This window comes from Heteronotia binoei, chromosome 9 (genome assembly GCF_032191835.1).
Source record: "Heteronotia binoei isolate CCM8104 ecotype False Entrance Well chromosome 9, APGP_CSIRO_Hbin_v1, whole genome shotgun sequence".
Classification (NCBI taxonomy): domain Eukaryota; kingdom Metazoa; phylum Chordata; class Lepidosauria; order Squamata; family Gekkonidae; genus Heteronotia; species Heteronotia binoei.
In genome coordinates this window covers 84474964-84495700 of record NC_083231.1, presented here as the reverse complement: position 1 = coordinate 84495700, position 20737 = coordinate 84474964, and the positions used below count along the sequence as shown (strand labels likewise).

The window sequence follows — 20737 nt, the reverse complement described above, 5'->3', positions numbered from 1 at the left end:
TGTGATTTCTTCGCAGGCCTCTGCTTGTCATATTTAAAGCTGGATTTCCCCAAGATGCCACTGGAACTATTACCTGTCAAGTTAAAACTTACTTCTAAGTTTCAGTGAGCCACCACTGTGCAGCAGTCAGACTCTGTAATCCTAACAACACTTTCCTGGGCACAAGCTCCACTGAATAAAATGGGGCCTACTTCCTAGTAATCGGGTAAGGACTGTATTCACATTTATTTATGTATCTATATATTCCAGTTTTTCTCCCCAGTTAGGACTCAATCTCCTCTCCTCCATTTTCTAACAGCAACCCTCTGAGATAGATCAGACTGAGATAGGGTTCCCAAATCCCCCGCTAGGCCTGGAGACCCCCGATTTGGAGCCTCCTCCCCCCGCTGGCCATAAAAGGGAAAGCGGGGGGAGGGGAGGGGGAGAACGGCAGCCCTTCCCACCCAGCCCCGATCGCAGCAGCCAGAGCTCTTCCGTTTTCTCAGGCTGCTTCCCGCCCCCAGTCAGCTGGCCGGTGAAGGGAGGGGAGCCCAGCCACGCCCCCAAAGGACCATGTGCCTTTGCACCTCCGGAGGTGAGTGAGTTCTGCCGGTTTCCTATTCCATGCCATAAAGTGCCCAGCTGGTGTGCCTGTGTTGCTGTGAGAAGCTGGCAGCAACTCGTGAGTACAGAGTCCCCTGCATCAGATTTGCCAGAAACGGGGGGGGGGGGGGAGAGGGAAACGTCTTCTCATAGGGTATAACGGGGAATTGATCTGGAGGTTTCGGGGGCTCTGGGGGAGCTGTTTTTTGAGGTAGAGGCACCAAATTTTCAATATAGTATCTAGTGCCTCTCCCCAAAGTATCCCCCAAATTTCAAAACGATTGGACCAGGGGGTCCAATTCTATGAGCCCCAAAAGAAGGTGCCCTTATCCTTCATTATTTCCTATGGAAGGAAGACATTTAAAAAGGTGTGCTGTCCCTTTAAATGTGATGGCCAGAACTCTCTTGGAGTTCAATATGCTTGTCACACTCTTGTTCCTGGCTCTGCCCCAAAGTCTCCTGGCTCCACCCCCAAAGTCCCCAGATATTTCTTGAATTGGACTTGGCAACCCTAGACTGAGAGTTTGTGATGTGCCCAAGGTCACCCAGGGATCAAGGACTTGAACCCAAGATTCTCAGGATCTTAGTCCAATACTTTATCCACTACACTATCCTGGCTTTCTAAGTGTTGGCTTAGGAAATAGGTGACCCAAAAGAGAACCACTCTTGCCGTCCCAAGCTCCTTGAGAAAGAGCAGGATAAATGAGTGAGCAAGTTGCTGCTCTGTGCCAAATCTGGGTGCCAAATGCTGCAATATTACATAAACTACAACTTAACAAAGAAAAGGGTTAAAAAAACCAAAATCCTCATGCCAATTAATAGCTTAGAAATCCAGCACTTACCTTGCATCTGCTTCACTGTAATACTCCCTTGCAACAATGTCCTCAAACAATTCACCTCCAGTGACTCTGTTAATGATATAAAGAATTTTAAGTCAGGATAAAACAAACGAGAGACATCTGTTTGCACACTTAAAAATAGCTGCCAGCATTTTATAAGAATCACATCACAAGTAGAGCCACTTCCTATATTATGCACTGGCAAGCACAAGTCAACACAGTTGGGAGCCACAGTACTTTGGGGTGTAGATCTGCCTGATACCACAGGAGGTTCATGTACATTTCTTGCACATGCAAGAGTTTCAGACATGTAAATTGTGATTTTTGGGGGGCATGTATTTATAACATAGATTATATTCAGCCAATAACAAGCCAAGAAGTCCTTGTACTCATGCCTGTTCCCTACTTTCTTTGTGCACAGCTCTGAGATCAGGACACAGCTGGGGAAGGGAAGAAGGGAAGAGTCTGCAAACTTCCTGGCTTGCCTTCAAATGGGAGTTTCTGAATACAAATGACTGCCAACCTCCAAGTGGTGGCTGGAGATCCCATGGGATTACAATTTCTCTCCAACAGACAGAAATCAGTTCACCTGGAGAAAATGGCTGCTTCGGAAGGTGGACTCTATGGCATTATATATACTACTGAAGTCCCTTCCCTCCCCAAACCTCACCCTCCTCAGGCTCCACTCCCATAATCTCCAAGTATTTTCCAACCCAGAGCTGGCAAGCCTATGAATATAGCCATTAAGCCTGATGTAGCCGTTAGTGATACTGCTGTTCTGCAGTATGTGTTCTTGTCATAAAATCAAATCTAGTGATTCCCCAATGTGGCATCTGCTGGTGTGCTTCTTGGTGAATAGCTGATTCTTGAATCTTGGGAATAAAATCCAAAGCATTTCATGGTGAAAACAAAAACAGGGAGGCTTTAGGTCCTTCAGTACCAGCTTATTAATTAGAAAAGCTTTGAGTTCATCCTGGGAAGGGCTTTTTCTGTAGGAAAAGTCCAGCAGGAACTCATTTGCATATTAGGCTACATCCCCTGATGTCACCATTGTTTCACACAGGGCCCAGCAAGAACTCATTTGCATACTAGGCCATACCCCCTGACTCCAAGCCAGCTAGAACTGCGTTCCTGTGCACTCCTGCTCAAAAAAACCCCTGGATATCATGATTGTGTACCCCCAGCTCACCCATTTTCTTACATATCTGGCCCAGGCAGCCTCTTTCTGTTGCTGTGTAAGGAGTTTATGGAGGCTCATGAACAGTGATTCATGGTTTCTCACAAACCACCATTTTCCTGGTTTGTGCCCATCCCTAGTGTCTACTAAGGAGGACATATTGTTAATGCACATTGCTTTGTTTACTATATTCAGAGACACCCTTGTTATAACTCCATGGAGGATTTCTCTCTGTCCTGCTGGTTGCCTGCCTTCTGGTCTGTGTCACTTCATAGTCTGATCAGATAATCCCTCCTGTCAGTCAGAGGCTCTTGCCACACATACCAGATGCCTAGCTGTGTCAGAGTCTACTAAACTCATTAGCTGAGGAAATTGTCCAGCAAAGGGGAAAGTTCCTCACTACTTATGGTGACCCCATGACAAGAGAGATTCAGAGGTGGTTTGCCACTGCCTGCCTTTGTGTTGTGACTCTGGATTTCCCTGGAGGTCTCTCATCCAAATACTAACCAAGGCCGACCCTGGTTGGCTCCTGAAATTTTACAAGATTGGCCTAGCCAGGGGGAATAGCTGATCCAGGTCAGGGCAAGTTCCTCAATAACTTCATTAAAACTTCCCTTACACCTGATGCAGTGCCAGGATCCAAAAGAATCTGGCTCACCCTCGAGGGAGCAGTGCATATTCCTGAACCACTCTAGGGCAACTAAATTTAAATGGTCATCAGGCACCATATAAAAGAGAAGTCTATGGGTAGGGCAGAACTTACTAGTTCTCTGCATATAATACCTCAATGTGTAGAAGAGATGGAGTACAAGTGTGTTGGCACTTTATCTGTGTGAGCATCAACTCATCTGCATGGTGGTCTGTTAATAAAAATCTATGTATATGCTGCTTTCCAAATGCTCCTGATCGTAGGGAAGGAGGGTAAACATGTACACTTCCTCTGCACACAGGCACTATAAGCCAGTAATCACATGGCAGAGGGAAGGGGAGGTACCTGCTCCCACTCTTCAAGCATTGGCTGAATACCCAAGGGAGGCACTGTCTGTATCGGACTTCTGTCCTTAAAGGAACAGTTAAGACTAACTGGTCTCTCTGCTTTGTGAAGATCCAAATGGGGAATGAAAGGTATGAAGACATTTTTGAACACTCCTTTCTGTCATTAAGAGGGAAGCAATTCCAGCCCATGACAAGTTCAAGCAGCTTCATATTTGTCACACTATGAAGAGCAAACACAAATTTCACCAGCCAGGGGGAGTGTTACTAATGAAAGGAATTGTCAAGCATGCATATTTCAAGTACAATGGTGGGTTGTTAGACAGAAATGAGGCCGTTAGTATGCACCGCCTCTGTCCCTTTTCCCAAAGGTTGGGCAAATAATAAATCCATCTAGCCCAAGGATGTTTCCACTGCAGCCTGGCTGTGAGGTGCCTCTCCTCCACATTCACACAGACAGGTCTTATCAGGTCTGGAAGAAGTGTGAGAAACAGAGATGTTTTTAATAACCTAAATTCCTTAGTAGTAAAATATATACTATGTACTAACCTTTGAACCCGTGACTCAAAATGCATCTGTATGTTATCCTTTGAACTAATCCTATATAGTAACAGTATAATCATGTATATGTCATTACTTCCAAGGATTTTGTCCTTGGTAAAGCTTCAGAGTTTCTACAATAAAGCAACTTTTGATTTAACAAAAGACTGATTATTGAGAAATTAACAGGAATTATCCAGTGTGCATCAGCATGATCCCAGGTCAATCATCCTGCTGTTTCTCAGTGGGAATCTGTTGTGGTGAACCCAGAACTGCAATCCCGCTTCCCTTCCTGGGCCTGTCCCCCCTCCCATCCCAAGAATAGTAAGAACAACAAGAAGGTAGAGGCTGTAGGCAGATGTCTCCTTACTTCCCTCCATAATGGAAAACATTCAGTATCAATAATTTGCACAACACCTTGTAGGAAAACAGCTGGGATATGTGGCTTACGAGAGCCATGGGGAGGGGTGAAAACTGAAGGAAGGCAGGGTTGTGGCCTGTATTTTTTCCCATCTTGTTCCTCGTCATTTGATCACTACATTTGCCATGTTATATTTTAATTGTACTTCTAAACATGAAATTATGAAGGGATACAATTATGTAATTAAAAAGTCAATATACAATCAAAGTAGAACTTCACGGAAAACCTGGCATTATTTGACCTAATACTTTTACACAGAATGAATTCAAAGTCTTTGATGTAAAACTTTTATCAAAATCATAATTTTACTGTGCTGCTAGAGATATTCCTATTTTTAATGTCAGGGGGGGAAAGATGACTGCTATGACATTTAATTTAAAAAGTGAAAAGACGTATCTCTTTGTTTGCTGACACTGCAGGCTGAGTTGGCATCTTCAAGTGCAAAAGATGCAAAAACAAGTACATACTTGTTAGTTTAACTGAGAGATCAATGATCCTTGCCAATTAAAAAAACAACAAACCTTCATCTTCAAAGTAGCAAGCCCTCTGATATCACAAACACACATTTTTAAAAATGTCCACTGTTGCTTGTTCTGACAATACTAAAACTGTATCATGAGCTATATATATCAAGTCCAGATAACAATGCTAATTTTTAACTGCAGTTCCTCATAAATGCATGCCATGAAACATCTGGATCTGAAATTTATGTTAAAGTAGTGGGCTGAATGACAGCAGAGATATCTTTTGGATGCTACACAGGGTAAGTGATCCTTAGTGGCACTGTGTGACTGAGTCCAACTCTCTCAGGTTGTAGCAGGGATGGCCAAACTGCAGCTCGGAAGCCACATGCAACTCTTTCACACATATTGTGTGGTTTCCAGAAGTCAAGGAGGAACTTAATGCAGGCTTAGTCTCAAGTAAGTGTGCTTAGCATCAGGACCTCAGTTAGCCTCTGAGCACTGACCCCTAGGTAGGTGACTATGTCCACTGTGTGTGAGGCAGAAAAGGGGGAAATAGGCAGGCTTGCAAACTCTTCTCCTCCACCACAGAGGTTGCCCAGAGACTTAGAGTGGGGAAAGAGAGCACAAGGGGAAGAGTTTGGGGAGGGATGGTAGCTCAGTGGTAGCGCATCTGCTTGGCAAGCAGAAGGTCCCAGGTTCAATCCCTGGCATCTCCAACTAAAAAGGGTCCAGGCAAATAGGCATGAAAAACCTCTGCCTGAGACCCTGGAGAGCCGCTGCCAGTCTGAATGGACAATACTGACTTTGATGGACCAAGGGTCTGATTCAGTATAAGGCAGCTTCATATGTTCATAAGTTCACAAGAGCTAAGGGAGCCACAGAAGGAGGGACAGAATTAAAGAGGGTGGCACAGGGTTCCCCCTTAGTTTCACAGCTCTTGTAGGAGTTGTATTTACTAACCTTGGTGCTAAGGCAAAGAGAGATGCATAATGATGGTCAGTGATTTATATGGTATGCATGTTTCCTTCTCCCACTGATGCCAAAAAATAATTCCCCAACCTTTCCCTCTTCTGGTCTTATGGAGACTGTTATTCTCAGCTTTTGTTTTTAAAAAAAGTCTCCTAGCATGACTGTGTTGTAAAGTGCATACATATGCATTTTATCTTTCTGTACAAAGGAAAAATTAAGATTTTAAATAAAGATATGTGTGTAATATTTGTTCATGTCTTGCAGCTCTCAAATTTTTGTTGTTCAGTCACGCAGTCGAGTCTGACTCGTTGTGCCCCAATGGACAAAATCACGCCAGGTCCTCCTGTCTTCCACCATCCTCCAAAGTCCGCTCAAATTTGTGTTTGTTACATCAGTAACGCTGTCCAGCCATCTCATCTTTTGCTATCCTCTTCTTTTGCCTTCTGTCTTTCCCAGCATCAGGATCTTCTCCAGTGAGTGCTCCCTTCTCATTTGTTGACCAAAGTATTTGAGCTTCAGCTTCAGCATCTGACCAGTCTGGGTTGATTTCCCTTAGGACTGATTGATTTGATCATGCAATCCAAGGGACTCTCAAGAGTCTTCTCCAGAACCACAACTTGAAAGCATCTATTCTTCTGTGCTCGGCCTTCTTTATGGTCCAGCTCTCAAATATCTGACGTTTATTCTATGTGGCTCTTACATTAAACAAGTTTGGCCACCCCTGGGATATAGCATTGCGGAGCATCCTTCTATCACATCTGCTGATGAAAAGTACTACAGCACAAGTCCAATTTTGCATTGCTGTGCGCAACAACAATCTTAGCCAACTTGCAATATCCACACAAAGCCAGAGACTGTGATTAGAGATGTGCAGCTGGGAGTTTAGTGTTACCTGACTTAAATAATATCCCATTTGGAAAAACCATAATGACCCTCAGTTCAAACAGAATTATTTCCAGCATTCGAGAGCAGGAAGAAGACTTCTGATCTGAAGGCTATTCTGCTGCCTTGCTATCTTGTTTCAGTTTTCCAAATAGCGGGAAGACTTGAAACACTGAGGAAGACTAAGCATTATCAGATGTGCATATGACAAAAAGACTTCCCACTGAATTGAATAATCCCAATTGACATTTTTGTGCTCATGTGTCCTCTTTCCACCAATCACTGTGCTCTAACACTGACTTTAGGATAGCTTTTTGATTCTATATAATCATGGGTCCAGATAACTGACCTACTTTGTTATTTGCAGTTCATGAACATTTTAAGCAGGCAGCGGAAACACTTTGCATGCATCTACTGGCAAGCAGACATGATAGATGTATTAACAGAAACACAGGGCTATGGTATCGATGACAGAGAGCAGTGCTAGACAGCTTACATGCATTGTGGGGGGAGGGGGGACAAAAGAAAAAAATCCATGTACTACCTGCCAGACAGGATCACAGTAATGTAGGGTTGCCAAATCCAATTCAATAAATATCTGGGGACTCTGGGGGCAGAGCCAGGAGACTTTAGGGATGGAGCCAGGAGCAAGGTTGTGACTAGCATAATTGAACTCCAAAGGGAGTTCTGGCCATCACATTTAAAGGGACCACTCACTTTTTAAATGCCTTCACTCAATTGGAAATAATGGATAGGAGCACCTTCTTTTGGGGCTCATAAAACTGGACCCCCAGGTCAATCTTTTTGAAACTTGGAGGGTGCTTTGAGGAGAGGCACCAGATGCTATGCTGAAAATTGGGTGCCTCTACCTCAAAAGACAGCCCCCCCCCCAGCCCCAGATACCCACAGATCAATTCTCCATTATACCCTATGGGAATTGCTCTCCATAGGGAATAATGGAGTGCTCAGCAGACATTTTCCTCCCCACTTTCTGATGACCCTGAAGTGGGGGAAGGGCCTCCAAACTGGGGTATCCTCTGCCTCCACCTGGGGAGCACCTCATTATAAACATAACTTTCACTGTACTTGAAGGATTGATTTCCATTGTCAACTTTGTAATCTTTTGCATTAAGCCTGTGGAAGCTTCAGAGAAACGGAGGCAGAGAGGCGCCGCCTTCGTAGTCTGCTACTGTTGGCTTTTTTCTACAGCAGTTTGGCTTGTGAAGAACTTTATACAGAGAGATGGCATAATGTGTTCTTTTAAATACTTTTTAAATATTTTGTTATGAAAGCAGTTTTCCTAACCAAAAGGTGTAACTATACACTCACAGAGAAAGAACATTTTTTAGACTGAATCCAATCTGTTTACTAAAACCAATCTAAAATCGGTTTTTGGAGGTGTGGTGCAATTTTTTAAAAATAATATTTTGAAGTTGTGTTTGTCCTAGAAGATTTAAATGGAGCAATTTTAAAGCAATTAGAAACCCACATTCATGACCTTAACATTTTACTCAATACTGTTTTAAGTAAACAGAACTGTACTCCATAAGAAAAAGCCCACTGTCTTTATAAAAATTGGTTTTGTTATGGGTTATAATTGGAAAAACCAGCAGCACTGAGACTTTCTGGAACTTCATGTTTTTAAATTTATCAGTGACCCTTTTCTCTCTATGCATAGTGCTTCAGTGCATAAGATGCTGGTATAGCAATCCTTCATAAATATAGATAAGCAACAAGAAATATTTCTGTGCTCCCTTCTAACCTTTATTGATGTTCTTACCCTTTTCCTGAATTTAGGCCATTAAACTGCAACATAGCAATGGTCTCCCATTCCTCCTTGAATCATTTTGTAGTGCTGCTGTACATGTTTTGAAAAACATCTTAAATATGATTATGCAATCTTTAAACTGCAGTAGTCCAAACAACTAATATAACTAAAAACATACATTAAATACACAACTATCACTTTGCAGAATTTAATTATCTGCCTACCTCAGTGAAAGCTGATTCAGCCTCACACCAAAAAGTAAGCAAAACTGCAAAACAAGGTCTTATTTGACAACAATAAAACAGTGAGGTGAGGAAACAGAAATATCTCAGCGTACAAGCCCACATTCCTTCATATTTTCATGAACAGCAGAGATTGAGAACTTCAGAAAGACAACATCCAAATCACAGCACATTATTTTTTTCCTTCGCTTCAAATTGGGATTCTAAACCAGGATTAAATCATGGTTAAAATCCCAGAGCGTAAGCAAGAAATAGCCCACATTTTGTTGAAGTGATCAGTCTGATTGTCACAACCATCTGTGTTTTCTTTCAAAGCAAGAAGTCTTCAGTTTTATTCAAGGAGAGGATACATATGAACTCCTGGCTTATTCTAATCACAAATAACTGGAGATTGTTTGTAGTGTTTGGGTACAGCTGATGAACTGGACTGAATGACTCATTTCCAGTCAATTTTTCCACAGGAGAAAAAACAAACAGTACTCTTGTAACACCTTAAAAAGAAACAAGCCTTTAGAGTAGCTATAAGCTTTCATGAACTACAGAACTCTTCATAGGCTGTATCTGGAAGAGGAACACTTACCAGAAAGAGTAATTGGATCCAACCGCACAATCACTGTATGGTCAGGAAGGATTTGAACTGAAATCCCAGACTGACTATAAAGTTGCACTGTGCAGTCAAACCAGATCTGGATATGAAAATAAATAGAATTCACTCATTCTGTGCCATACTGGCCTTTATCCAATCACAGTTTTGAAGATTTAAAGGCACTTTTATCACCTGCTGAACTGTTCCATTCTGTTCTTTAGGGGCTGCTGATCCACAGGCAAAAAAACCTCAGGGGTGGGGCTGAGTGGCTTACAGCAGGAGGGTAGAATCAGTGGAAATTAAGTCTTCAGATTTTCATGATTCCATACAAGTTACTGTGGATTAGTAATACTATGAAATCCTTTATGTAAGTCCAGTATTGGAGCGCACAAAACAGGTATACACCTTATGGCTTTTTCATTCTTTCTTTTCTTTTTTTGCATTTTATCCCTTAAAATAGATTATTATTCAAAATGTATTTAGCACGTATACTTACAAATCAAAGACTAAGTAATGGAACCCTTCTTCTGATATGCTGTCATGAAGTCGCACTATGAAAAAAAGAATAAAATGAAATTTGTATATTGAATTCTTCCTCTTTTCTCCTTTGTCCCATATGCACATTTCTCATCAAGCTATTCCCACCACTCCTTTAGAACTCTTTTTGTTTCCCCATTGTCCTTCATTGAACATGACAAGACAAAAGCCTCTCTCATGTTAGGCAGGGAGCACCCTGTTCCCTTCCTCAGCTTACACATATGCTTGGCAACGCTACTATCAATACCATACATTACAGCTGTTTGTACAGTCCCAGCCATATCTTGTGACTAGCCTAATTTATTCAAATAGTTTGTGAACACATAAATCTTTGTAGGAAAGGCTGCAGTTGTACCTTAGTAGTGCAGAGTAACTAGATAAATGAGGCGAAAAGTGTTTTTCCCCACAGAACCCATTAAATGGATATCACCACATACAATGTTTCAAGTGTCAACAAATGCTAGAGAGCAAATAGAAAATGGTATTTTAACCATTATCCTTAACAACCTAAAGACTCAGCAGATAGAGAAACAAGGGCATGTTATCTTTCAAAGGCTTAACTGTGAATAAATCAAAAGCACTTTGATAAAGAAAGAAACAGATACAGAACACAATGCCTTTGTATAATATTAGGAAACTCCCATCAGCACATATTAGCTGCCTGTGGAAGAGCTATCATGTAGAAAGATAATTTATAGTGATGTTCTTTTCCCCACTTTTCAAGGCCTAGCTTCAACTTTCAGTCCAGGCTTCATTTCAGTACCCAAGCAACTGATCTCAAGTTGACAATAAGCAATTAATATGTCAACAGAAAGGCACACACTTTCATTTGCAAAGCCCACTTCTATTTAAATGGCAATGCTTTCAAGATATAAAAAGAGGGCACTTTGGAAAGAAGTGGAACCTGCTTGAAGAGCTTGCAGATGACAACAAAAACACAGAGTCAGGAAGGCAATTACTGTACTCTCTCAATACTCTAATGGAGGACACATGAGCTGAGGACACTTGCTCGCAGTGCTAGTCTAAGCCTTACAACAGACTGCCACTGCCACTGACTGACGCAGTCTCCTGCCATTGAAGCAGACCACAAAGTGCGAAGTGGGCTTGGGTCATTTGATTGGTCAAATATGGCCAAGATAGTTACTTATACTGGGATGGGTGTAGTTCTTATGCAACAAAAACTAGTTACCATTATGAATGATAAAATCAACTCTAAATCAACACAATGAATTATAACTTTTCATAAGTTTCTATAAATGGGAGTTGTTCATTGAATACCTGCACATTGGCTTTGATGATGCAATACCACAGTCAGTCCATTTTTAAAAACTTTCTCTGATGAAGTTAAGGTTCAGTAGATTCAGAACAGACAAAAGGAAGTACTATTCCACACAATTCACAATTAAGCCATGGTTCTCCGCCAAAGGATGTGATGATGGTTTTCTTAGGAAATTCGAAAAGTCACACAAGATACAAAGATACCTTCATGTATCTCAGATTATTCGCTATTGGATACAACAGAACATATGACAAGAGAGGGCTATTTGCCTTCATCCCTGCTTCAAGGTTTCTGTTTAACCACCACTGGAAACAGATGTTGGCTGTATCCGTCTAATCCAGCAAGACTCTTCTTATTTCCAAAGATAAGAGCTGTTTCTAGATTGCTTGCAGAAATAAGATACATATCACCATCAGTGTTCCCTCTAAATTGAGTTAGTGTGAGCTAGCTCACAGATTTTTAGCCTCCAGCTCACAGATTTTTGTCTTAGCTCAGGAAAAATGGCCCCAGAACACAATAATTTATGCAGTAGCTCACAACTTTAATACCAGTAGCTCACAAAGTAGAATTTTTGCTCACAAAACTCTGCAGCTTAGGGGGAACGTTGATCACCATGTACCCATATGGGTATCATCTCAGCCCATAAGGCTGTAAATTAATTAAATTATAAATGCACAGGAGCAGCTCCCATTTTGGGATGCGCTTCCAAAAGCAGCATCACTGGGTTTTCGAACCTACTTTTAGGCTGAAGACTTTTAGGCTTGCTAAGGAATCAGTATGCTTATTCCAATGCATTTTACATGTGGATAACATTTTGAAAATCTGTGTGCTGAAAGGCAATATCCTCACCCTTTGTTCTTTGTGTCTGTATATTCCCTCCTAGCCTGCATCTTCCAATTCCATTTCCACATCAAATATTTATTCTTTGCCATCCATCACTGCATTCACTCTTTATAGACTTGTGTTTGTTCTGTATGCATTAAAAAACTCAACAAATAGTTTGAAAAGGAATACTGGATTCACCTATAATCTTAAAGCAATTTTATTATTTTTTTAAAGGTCAATATTTTTTAGTTTTTTAAGAAACTCAGAACTTCCATTCAAAACAATTTTGGAGTGAAAGGAACTCCTGTGCATTCTCTGGAGCTGCAATAAATCTTTAGATCTTATTTGTATAAGGCAAATATGTTGCTTTTACTGTGCCAAATTGATGCAGCTCCTCCTTTAGTTTCAGTTTTAGTAGGAAATAGGTTTTAAAAGAATAATTGTAAGCATAAATCAGGAGAATTCATCGTAGGATACAGATCAAATTACATTTCTCCCTGTTTGGTAGTTTTCTTTGAATTTGACAGTAAACAAGAACAGATTAAGATTGCCACCTGGATGGTTTACATATACTGTGTCTGGATTTTTTTGCACTTTTGGATTTAAATTAATTCATTCCTTAACTAAACAACCCAAAGTCTCATTTTCCTACTAATCGTTGCTCATATTAAAACACCTAACAACAAGAGCTTGACAACACGCCATATGCTGCATTCAAGAGTTAATCCTAGGTTCATTGCTACACAACAGTCCAGTGATTCCTCCTTGCACTAAGGTAGCATAGCCGTGCTAAGGAAGGAAACTTGTACCATGTTGTTGAGGAGTCCAGACATAAAATCCAGTGGGTTTTTCAGATTGGTCAGAACCAGCCAACTATGTCAGAGTAATACATCTGAGCAAAAAATGAAAGCCACCATGAAACCTAAGCTAAAGGTTAAATCTTAAAAGTCCACTGATTTCAACAGACTTAGAACGGGATGACTCTGCTCAGGATTTAGGCTACATACTCTCTCACACCCTAACCTATCATACAGAACTGATGTGAGGGTGCAATGGAGGATGCGAGAGCCATATACGTACTCTGGCCTGAGCTCCAGGACAGAATATATGGGAAGAGGGCTGAAATACAACAAATGCCAGCCAAGCCCATCAAAAAAGCAATTAAAAGCTATTTTCCTGATGTTTGTTTTACAATGCTCATAAATATACCAGATATACTGATGCATGTGTGAATTTGCCAAAAATAATATAACTTGCCATTTGTGGTGTTTAAGATGGTTTGGAATATGCAGGTTATTTCACAGGAAAAGGAGCAATTATTTTGGAAGATTACAGGTTTGTAAGAAGAAGAAGAAGAAGAAGAAGAAGAAGAAGAAGAAGATATTGGATTTATATCCCGCCCTCCACTCCAAAGAGTCTCAGAGCGGCTCACAATCTCCTTTACCTTCCTCCCCCACAACAGACACCCTGTGAGGTGGGTGGGGCTGGAGAGGGCTCTCACAGCAGCTGCCCTTTCAAGGACAACCTCTGCCAGAGCTATGGCTGACCCAAGGCCATTTCAGCAGGTGCAAGTGGAGGAGTGGGGAATCAAACTCGGTTCTCCCAGATAAGAGTCCGCACACTTAACCACTACACCAAACCGGCTCTCCATAAGAGCATACTGGAGCATACTGGAGGGTCACAAATGAACATGTATAGTCGGTTTCATAAAAACACTACCATTTTTTTATAAGCACAAAAGACTTTTCAGAGTAGTACAAGGGATTGCCAGAACACTAAATTTATATGCTACCTTCAAATTCATCATGCCACAAGTCTCATGTGAATTTACTGTAAATAGGAGAGAGTTTTCCTAGCAAAGACAAAATGGGTCCAGTTTCTTTCAAAGAAGAGAATGTATCAGTAAGAACCAGGGCCATGCTATACATGTCTCAGTAGCTCCGCTGTGCAATTGAGAGAGCCTAGCAAAGCAAGCTCTGCCTCTCCCCCTTCTTCCCCAAGGGAGGAGGAAGAAGACATTGGATTTATATCCCACCCTCCACTCTGAATCTCAGAGTCTCAGAGTGGCTCACAATCTCCTTTATCTTCCTCCTTCACAAAAAACACCCTGTGAGGTGGGTGGGGTGGAGAGGGCTCTCACAGCAGCTGTCCTTTCAAGGACAACCTCTGCCAGAGCTATGATTGACCCAAGACCATTCCAGCAGTTGCAAGAGGAGGAGTTGGGAATCAAACCTGGTTCTCCCAGGTAAGAGTCCACACACTTAATCACTACACCAAACTGGCTCTCAGCCAATGGAAAAAATGAGAGATTTTGCTCCTGTGTGATTGAGCAAGCCTGAAGAAAATATCATTATAATAAATCCGTCTTCTCTTTTCCCACATAGCCCTTCAAAAATTGTCCAGCATAATAAAAGCAGCTTATAGTTGTTGTTGTTGTTTTTTAAAAAAAACAACAGAATCAGATAAAATAACAAGCAAGTTTTGTTTTGGTAAATTAGCACAGGAAGCTGCCTTCTTCCATATTAGGACTATGATTCATCTAAACTAAGGGAGGGAAGAAAGAAAGAAAGAAAGAAAGAAAGAAAGAAAGAAAGAAAGAAAGAAAGAAAGAAAGAAAGAAAGAAAGAAAGAAAGAAAGAAAGAAAGAAAGAAAGAAAGAAAGAAAGACCTTCTGAGACCAAGTAATCTGGCTGAGGAAAAGATAGTAAAATCTTCTGTCGCAAAGCCAAGTTAACAGAATGAAGTGCTGAAACATATTTATCTTCTCCCAAAAGAGAAACTCCCCATCCAGAACAGTGAAACTCTGTTTGTCTTGGTACTGACCAACTGACCTAATACTGACCAACTCACCATCTGCTATCACTGAAATTCCAATTGTCTGTATGAATTATTGCCCTAGCACCTATTGAGATTGATGTTTTAATAATTGCTTCACATCTTATTTTTATTACTGTTTCATCTTGTTTGGCCATTGTATGACCCTAACCTGTGAGTCGCTGTGAACCTGCCTTTGGTAGGGAGGGCGGGATATAAATTAAATTAAATAAATAAAAATAAATAAATTGGTTCCTAGGACTCTATTAAGGCTTACTGACCAATTATCAGAGCTGGGTACTCTACAATGTCTTTCATGTGTGTTATAATGAATGATCACTGTTTAAAGAAGTAAGGGACAGAAGACCACATTCTCTCCCTCTCTCTCTCTCTCCTTCCTACAGATTCTGTCCTACAGAAGAAAATCAATATTAAAATACAAGTTGGTACACAATGGGCATAATTAGATAACTAACCACATAGTTGATAATAAGGAGGCTTAACAACTTTTATTGGAATAATGTCACAATCCCACAAAAAGTCTAAGGCAGGGGTGTCAAACTAATTTGTTATGAGGGTCAGAACTGACATAAATGAGATCTTGTTGGGCTGGATCATGTTGGGCTGGGCCATATGCGTACCTATTTGAGATAGGCAGCAAAGATATAAACTTTATAAAGGACAGAGACAAACACAATTAAATATTTTTTTTAAAAAAAACTTAAAATATGCTTAAAACACTGGCAGTCACTGGTTTTAAAGGTGCTTTCTTTGTATTTCTCCCATAGGATCCAGAGAACTGATCCAAGGAAGCTCTGGCTCTATCTCTCCCTCCCCAGGGGACCAGGAGGGAGGGAGCTTCAGCCAATAGAAGGAAGAGAGGCTTGGCTCAGTAGCTCTGCTGTGTGATTGAGAGAGCAAAGCAAGCTCTACTTTTCCCCCTTTCTCCCCAAGGGAGGAGACTCAGCCAATGGAAAAAATAAGAGATTTTGCTCCTGTGCGATTGAGCAAGTCTGGCAAAGAAAGCTGCTATGCCGAAGGAAGGAAGCAAGAGAGAGAGAAGGAAGTAGATGACAAGCACTTGCTTGGGGACCTGATGGGAGCCCTCTGGGGGCCTCATTTGGCTCCCGGGACCACATGTTTGACACCCCTGGTCTAAGGTTGCAGTTTAATTGCCCATAATATGAAGTAATAGAAGTCAGCAGGATTTAAGCTTCTTTTAATGAAGCATGCTCTACTGAAAGTAACAGAATAGGAATTTAGTGGAAACTACCCATATTGCCTATGATTTCTGTGGAATATGAGGCATAATTCTATGCTTATTAAGTATGAATGAGGTCAAAGAGACTGACATGCAAAAAAAGCTACATTAGTGATACAGCCTCGATTGCAACGCATCTTTGATAGACTGTGTCCTAGCAGTATAAAATTGAAATTTAATTAAAGATACATCTGACATTCACCTCAAGCTAAAGAAGGTACTGAATTTCTTCCTCATTTTTATCGCATGTAGTATTTTGTTCATATATTTTCAGTAATGGCAACCTGCCTAAGGCAGACAATACTCTCTAGTTATTAATATATTATTTTGAATTGTCTACCTAAAAGCAATGTTTCATTGTACTGTGAATCCCAGACGGCAGAAACTCTCTGCTGCAATTAGTTTAATTCCTTCTACAAGTTGGGCTGTTTTGCAATTCTCATTCATGAAAATTAAAAAGATTATATATGATATGTGCAGTAGGCTTCTGCTAATAATGGTAAACAATAAATTGCAGATACTATGTATGCTTAACAGAAGGGGAAATATTGTCTTATATAGGCAGAATAAATATTAGGTCTCCCAAATTCAGAGGTACCTTATTGTTTCCAGAGAAGGGATGCAAATATCATAAGTTACTGAAATAAAAGTTAAGGAAATAAATTCCGATTTTGAATAGTGTAGTTGCCTTGCATGCACAATAGAGTTGCTAACCTCCAGGTGGGCAGAGGAAAACAAAGCAAAAGCTCCTGTGAAATCCAGCCTCCAATAAGTCAAAAGATTCTGTAAAAAAAGGTAAAGGTAGTCCCCTGTGCAAGCACCAGTTGTTTTCGTCTCTGGGGTGACATTGCTTTCACAGCAGACTTTTCACGGGGTGGTTTGCCATTGCCTTCCTCAGTAAAAATATATATTTCAATTCCACAAAGTAATAAATTCAGTTCTTTATACAGTCCAAGGAACAATTCAGTTGGAACACCAGTCCCTCCTCTTTCAACAAAACAATGCTCAGACTTCTTCAAGGAAGTTCCGATGGAAACAATTGATGTTCAAGCAGTCCAATTCATAAACAAGTGCAGCCAGCAATCCATAAGGCAACAGGTTTGTACTAGTGCCCCTGTTTTGCATAAGCTTCTTCAAGCTGAACCCCGTTTGGTCACAACCTTCAGACTCTTAAACATAAGCCAAGATAGTGTGTTGGGTAGAGTCTTTTTTAAAGGTTGTATGTTAGCAAAGTAAATGTGGATCTGGAAAGATGTAATGCAGATTTTGGGGTACAAAAGACCAAGAAGAATGATAACTTCATGTGTTTAAATGGAGACAACAAAAGTCACTAATCAGCATTTCACTTTGCACAGTATCAAGATACCCATCTGGTGTAAGTTGGAACAACCTTGGAGAACTGGAAGAAGAAAGCTCCTATTCCTCCCTTAATCCTCTTGTATGCTACTCTCGTTCAGCGTGTGAAGGTTGTGACCAAATGGGGTTCAGCCTGAAGAGCTTATGCGAAACAGGGGCACAAGTACAAACCTGTTGCCTTATGGATTGCTGGCTGCACTTGTTTATGAATTGGACTGCTTGAACATCCATTATTTTCATCGGAACTTCCCTGAAGATGTCTGAGCATTGTTTTGTTGAAAGAGGAGGGACTGGTGTTCCGACTGAATTGTTCCTTGGACTGTATAAAAGACTGAATTGACTACTTTGTGGAATTTAAATATATTATATATTTGTTACAATGTACAGAATATTTTGACTTATTGGAGGCTGGATTTCACGGGAGCTTTTGCTTTGTTTTCCTCTGCCTTTCTTTGCCGTGATTTTCTTTTTTGGTTACACAACCTCCAGGTGAGGCCTGAGGATCTCTCAAAATTACAGTGAATATCCAGACTACAGAGATCAGTTTCGCCTGAGGAAAATGGCAGCTTTGGTGAGTAGACTCTATGGCATCATATTTCAGTGAGGGCCCTTCTCTCCCCAGGCTTCACCCCAAAATTTCCAGAAATTTTCCAACCCAGTGTTGGCAACCCTAACAAAGACTCAGATCCATGGCATCTCCAGTTAGAAGGATCTTAGGACATACAGTAAGTGAGCGCCACAGTGGAGGAGGGATTTGTCCCTATCTTATAGACCACCTAGTATAACATGTCAGGGGTGTCGAACTCATTTGTTATGAGGGCCGGATCTGACATAAATGAGACCGTGTTGGGCTGGGCCATGTGTGTACCTATTCAATATTAGGTAGCAGAGATATAAACTTTATAAAGGATGCAGACAAACAAAATTAAACATTTTTTTTAAAAAACCCTTAAAACAAAACATGCTTAAAAGATTAGCACTTTCTTTGTATTTCTCCCATGGGATCCAGGGAGCTGGACAAAGGAAGCTCTGGCTCTTTTCTTCCTTCCCCAGGGGACCAGGATGGGGAGGAACCTCAGCCAACAGAAGGAAGAGAGGCGTGGCTCAGTAGCTCTGCTTTGCAATTGAGAGAGCCTGGCAAAGGAAGCTCTCCCCCCCCTTCCTCCCCAAGGGAGGCGCCACAGCCAATGGAGAAAAATAGAGGTTTTGCTCTATAGCTCCTGTGCAACTGAGCAACCCTTGCAAAGCAAGCTGTTATTCAGAAGAAAGCAAGAGAGAGGGAGAAGAAAGCAGATTACAGCCAGTTGCTCAGGGGCCTGATTTGGCCCCTGGGTCGCATGTTCAATACCCCTGTGCTAGTAGAACAGACTAAGTGAGAATAGGGAAAGAAGCATGTTCCAAGAATAAAACAGCGAAAACTAGGGTATTGTTGTTATTTGTGCTTCCAAATGAAATACAAGTGTCAATATAGCAGCCAAGGATTGCATTCTCAATTATATGAACAAGTCTCCAGAGAGAAGGCATATAAATTTTCTAAATAAATATTTTTATACGAATACATCTTGAACATGTTTAAAGATCCTATAAAATAGCTGACATAAAACAACATTTTTTAAAAAAATCATCCAAGTTATCGCCATTTTTTGTATGGCTGTCATGCAAAGGGAATGAAGGGCAACTCCCATACATCTTTAACATTAAAGATTTCCCAAAACTGCATAAATAATGAAATACTGCCAGAGAATGTGCAAGTTTTTTTTTTAAAGCTACAAACCTGGTATGTATGAAGTGAACATCATTAAGGAGACGTGAGAGTATTAAAACCAGTGTTCAGAAAGTGCTGTTGGGAAACAAAACATGTATATGCAGGAGAGTCCCCAAGGCTACCCAATGACACACAAATGGTTTACCACATGGGTGCAGTTTTAGGCAGCTTCAATTGAATAATTGTATGCACAGAGAAGAGCAGCACCTACACTTCCCAACTGTCAGAAAAAAAAGTGGCTAAAGCAACAAAGAATTATATTGTTTACTTCTGTGCACAGCAGTGCTGTCTGACCTCCCCCAAGGGGAGGGTCACCTGGGTGGCAGTTTTTGTGGGCTCTCCTTTCCCTATATCAGCACCAAAATGCAAAGGACAGCTGGATTCAAATCCAGTAGGACCTTAGTGACCAACAAGATTTTCAGGGTATGACAAATGGATCTGTGATTCTTGAAAACTTGTACCCTGAAAATCTTGTTGTCCTACTGCAGACCCTCTGAATCTAAAATGCACAGGATATCCCTAATAGGGTCAATAGAAGACTGTTTCCTAGGCTACTCTGAACTAATCCACCTATTTCAGTCTATATAACCCAAAGTCAGCTAAGGTTTGAGATGTTACTGTATTTTTGAATTGTTGACAAATGACCCTATATGCATGCTTTCCTCCTTTGTAAATAAATTATATTATTAATTTAAAAAGAGAGAGATGTTACAGTATCAAGCTCATTTTCAAATATAAAAAACTAGGAATAAGGCCTGTTGTGAAGAAATATACAATGGGCTCTAGAAGGAGGCTCTGGGCAATTGCTCCCCCACCCCCTGCTGTCTTCCCACCCACCCAAGTGAAGACATTCACTCCCCCCCCCCCCCAGGGGAGCTGATTTCTGCCATCTGGAGAGCAGTTGAAATTCTAAGTAATCTCCAGCCCTCACCTGGAGATTGCAACATCCCACCCCAAACCTCTGGGCAATCTGGGCAAGGGGGCACATGTAGATGTTAAACAACATCAGGGAGAGAACCACCCCTTGTGGCGCATCACATACAAGTGGGTGCCATTGGGATAGCTCCTCCCCTATTGCCACCCTTTGTCACTGACCCTGGAGGAAAGCCACTGTAAGGCCAACCTCTGTATCCCAGTGTCAGCGAGGCCGTGGGTCAGTAACTGATGATCGACTATGTCGAACGCTCCCTCCTAATATCCCTCCCTTGAAAGCCCCAAAAGCCTCCCCCCTTCCTGCTTCTTTTCCTCCTTCTCACCCATCTGCAAATCTATTTTTATTGAACCCTATGTCTTCAGCTATCTCTCCTTTCTTCCTCCTGGCAACGTCCCTTGGAAAATTGTGACCCAGTTGCACTGTGCTAGCTACCAAGCTGTGCTATTGTGCAGTGGGGAAACTTACAAAGGACTTGCATAGGGCACTTCATTTTTCCCTTTATT

General features: G+C 41.2%; 1 protein-coding gene across 19 annotated transcripts in view; it reads right to left on the bottom strand.

The window, feature by feature from the left end:
- Window positions 1-20737, bottom strand: part of CAMK2D (calcium/calmodulin dependent protein kinase II delta) — a 216154-nt gene that overhangs the window by 82307 nt on the left and 113110 nt on the right. For all 19 annotated transcript variants that reach the window (XM_060246872.1, XM_060246880.1, XM_060246884.1 and 16 more), the window contains exons 4-5: window positions 9960-10014; window positions 1425-1490 (exon numbers count right to left, since the gene is read on the bottom strand). In XM_060246872.1, coding sequence (XP_060102855.1) covers window positions 1425-1490; window positions 9960-10014 — 121 coding nt within the window. The remainder of the gene's footprint in view (window positions 1-1424; window positions 1491-9959; window positions 10015-20737) is intronic.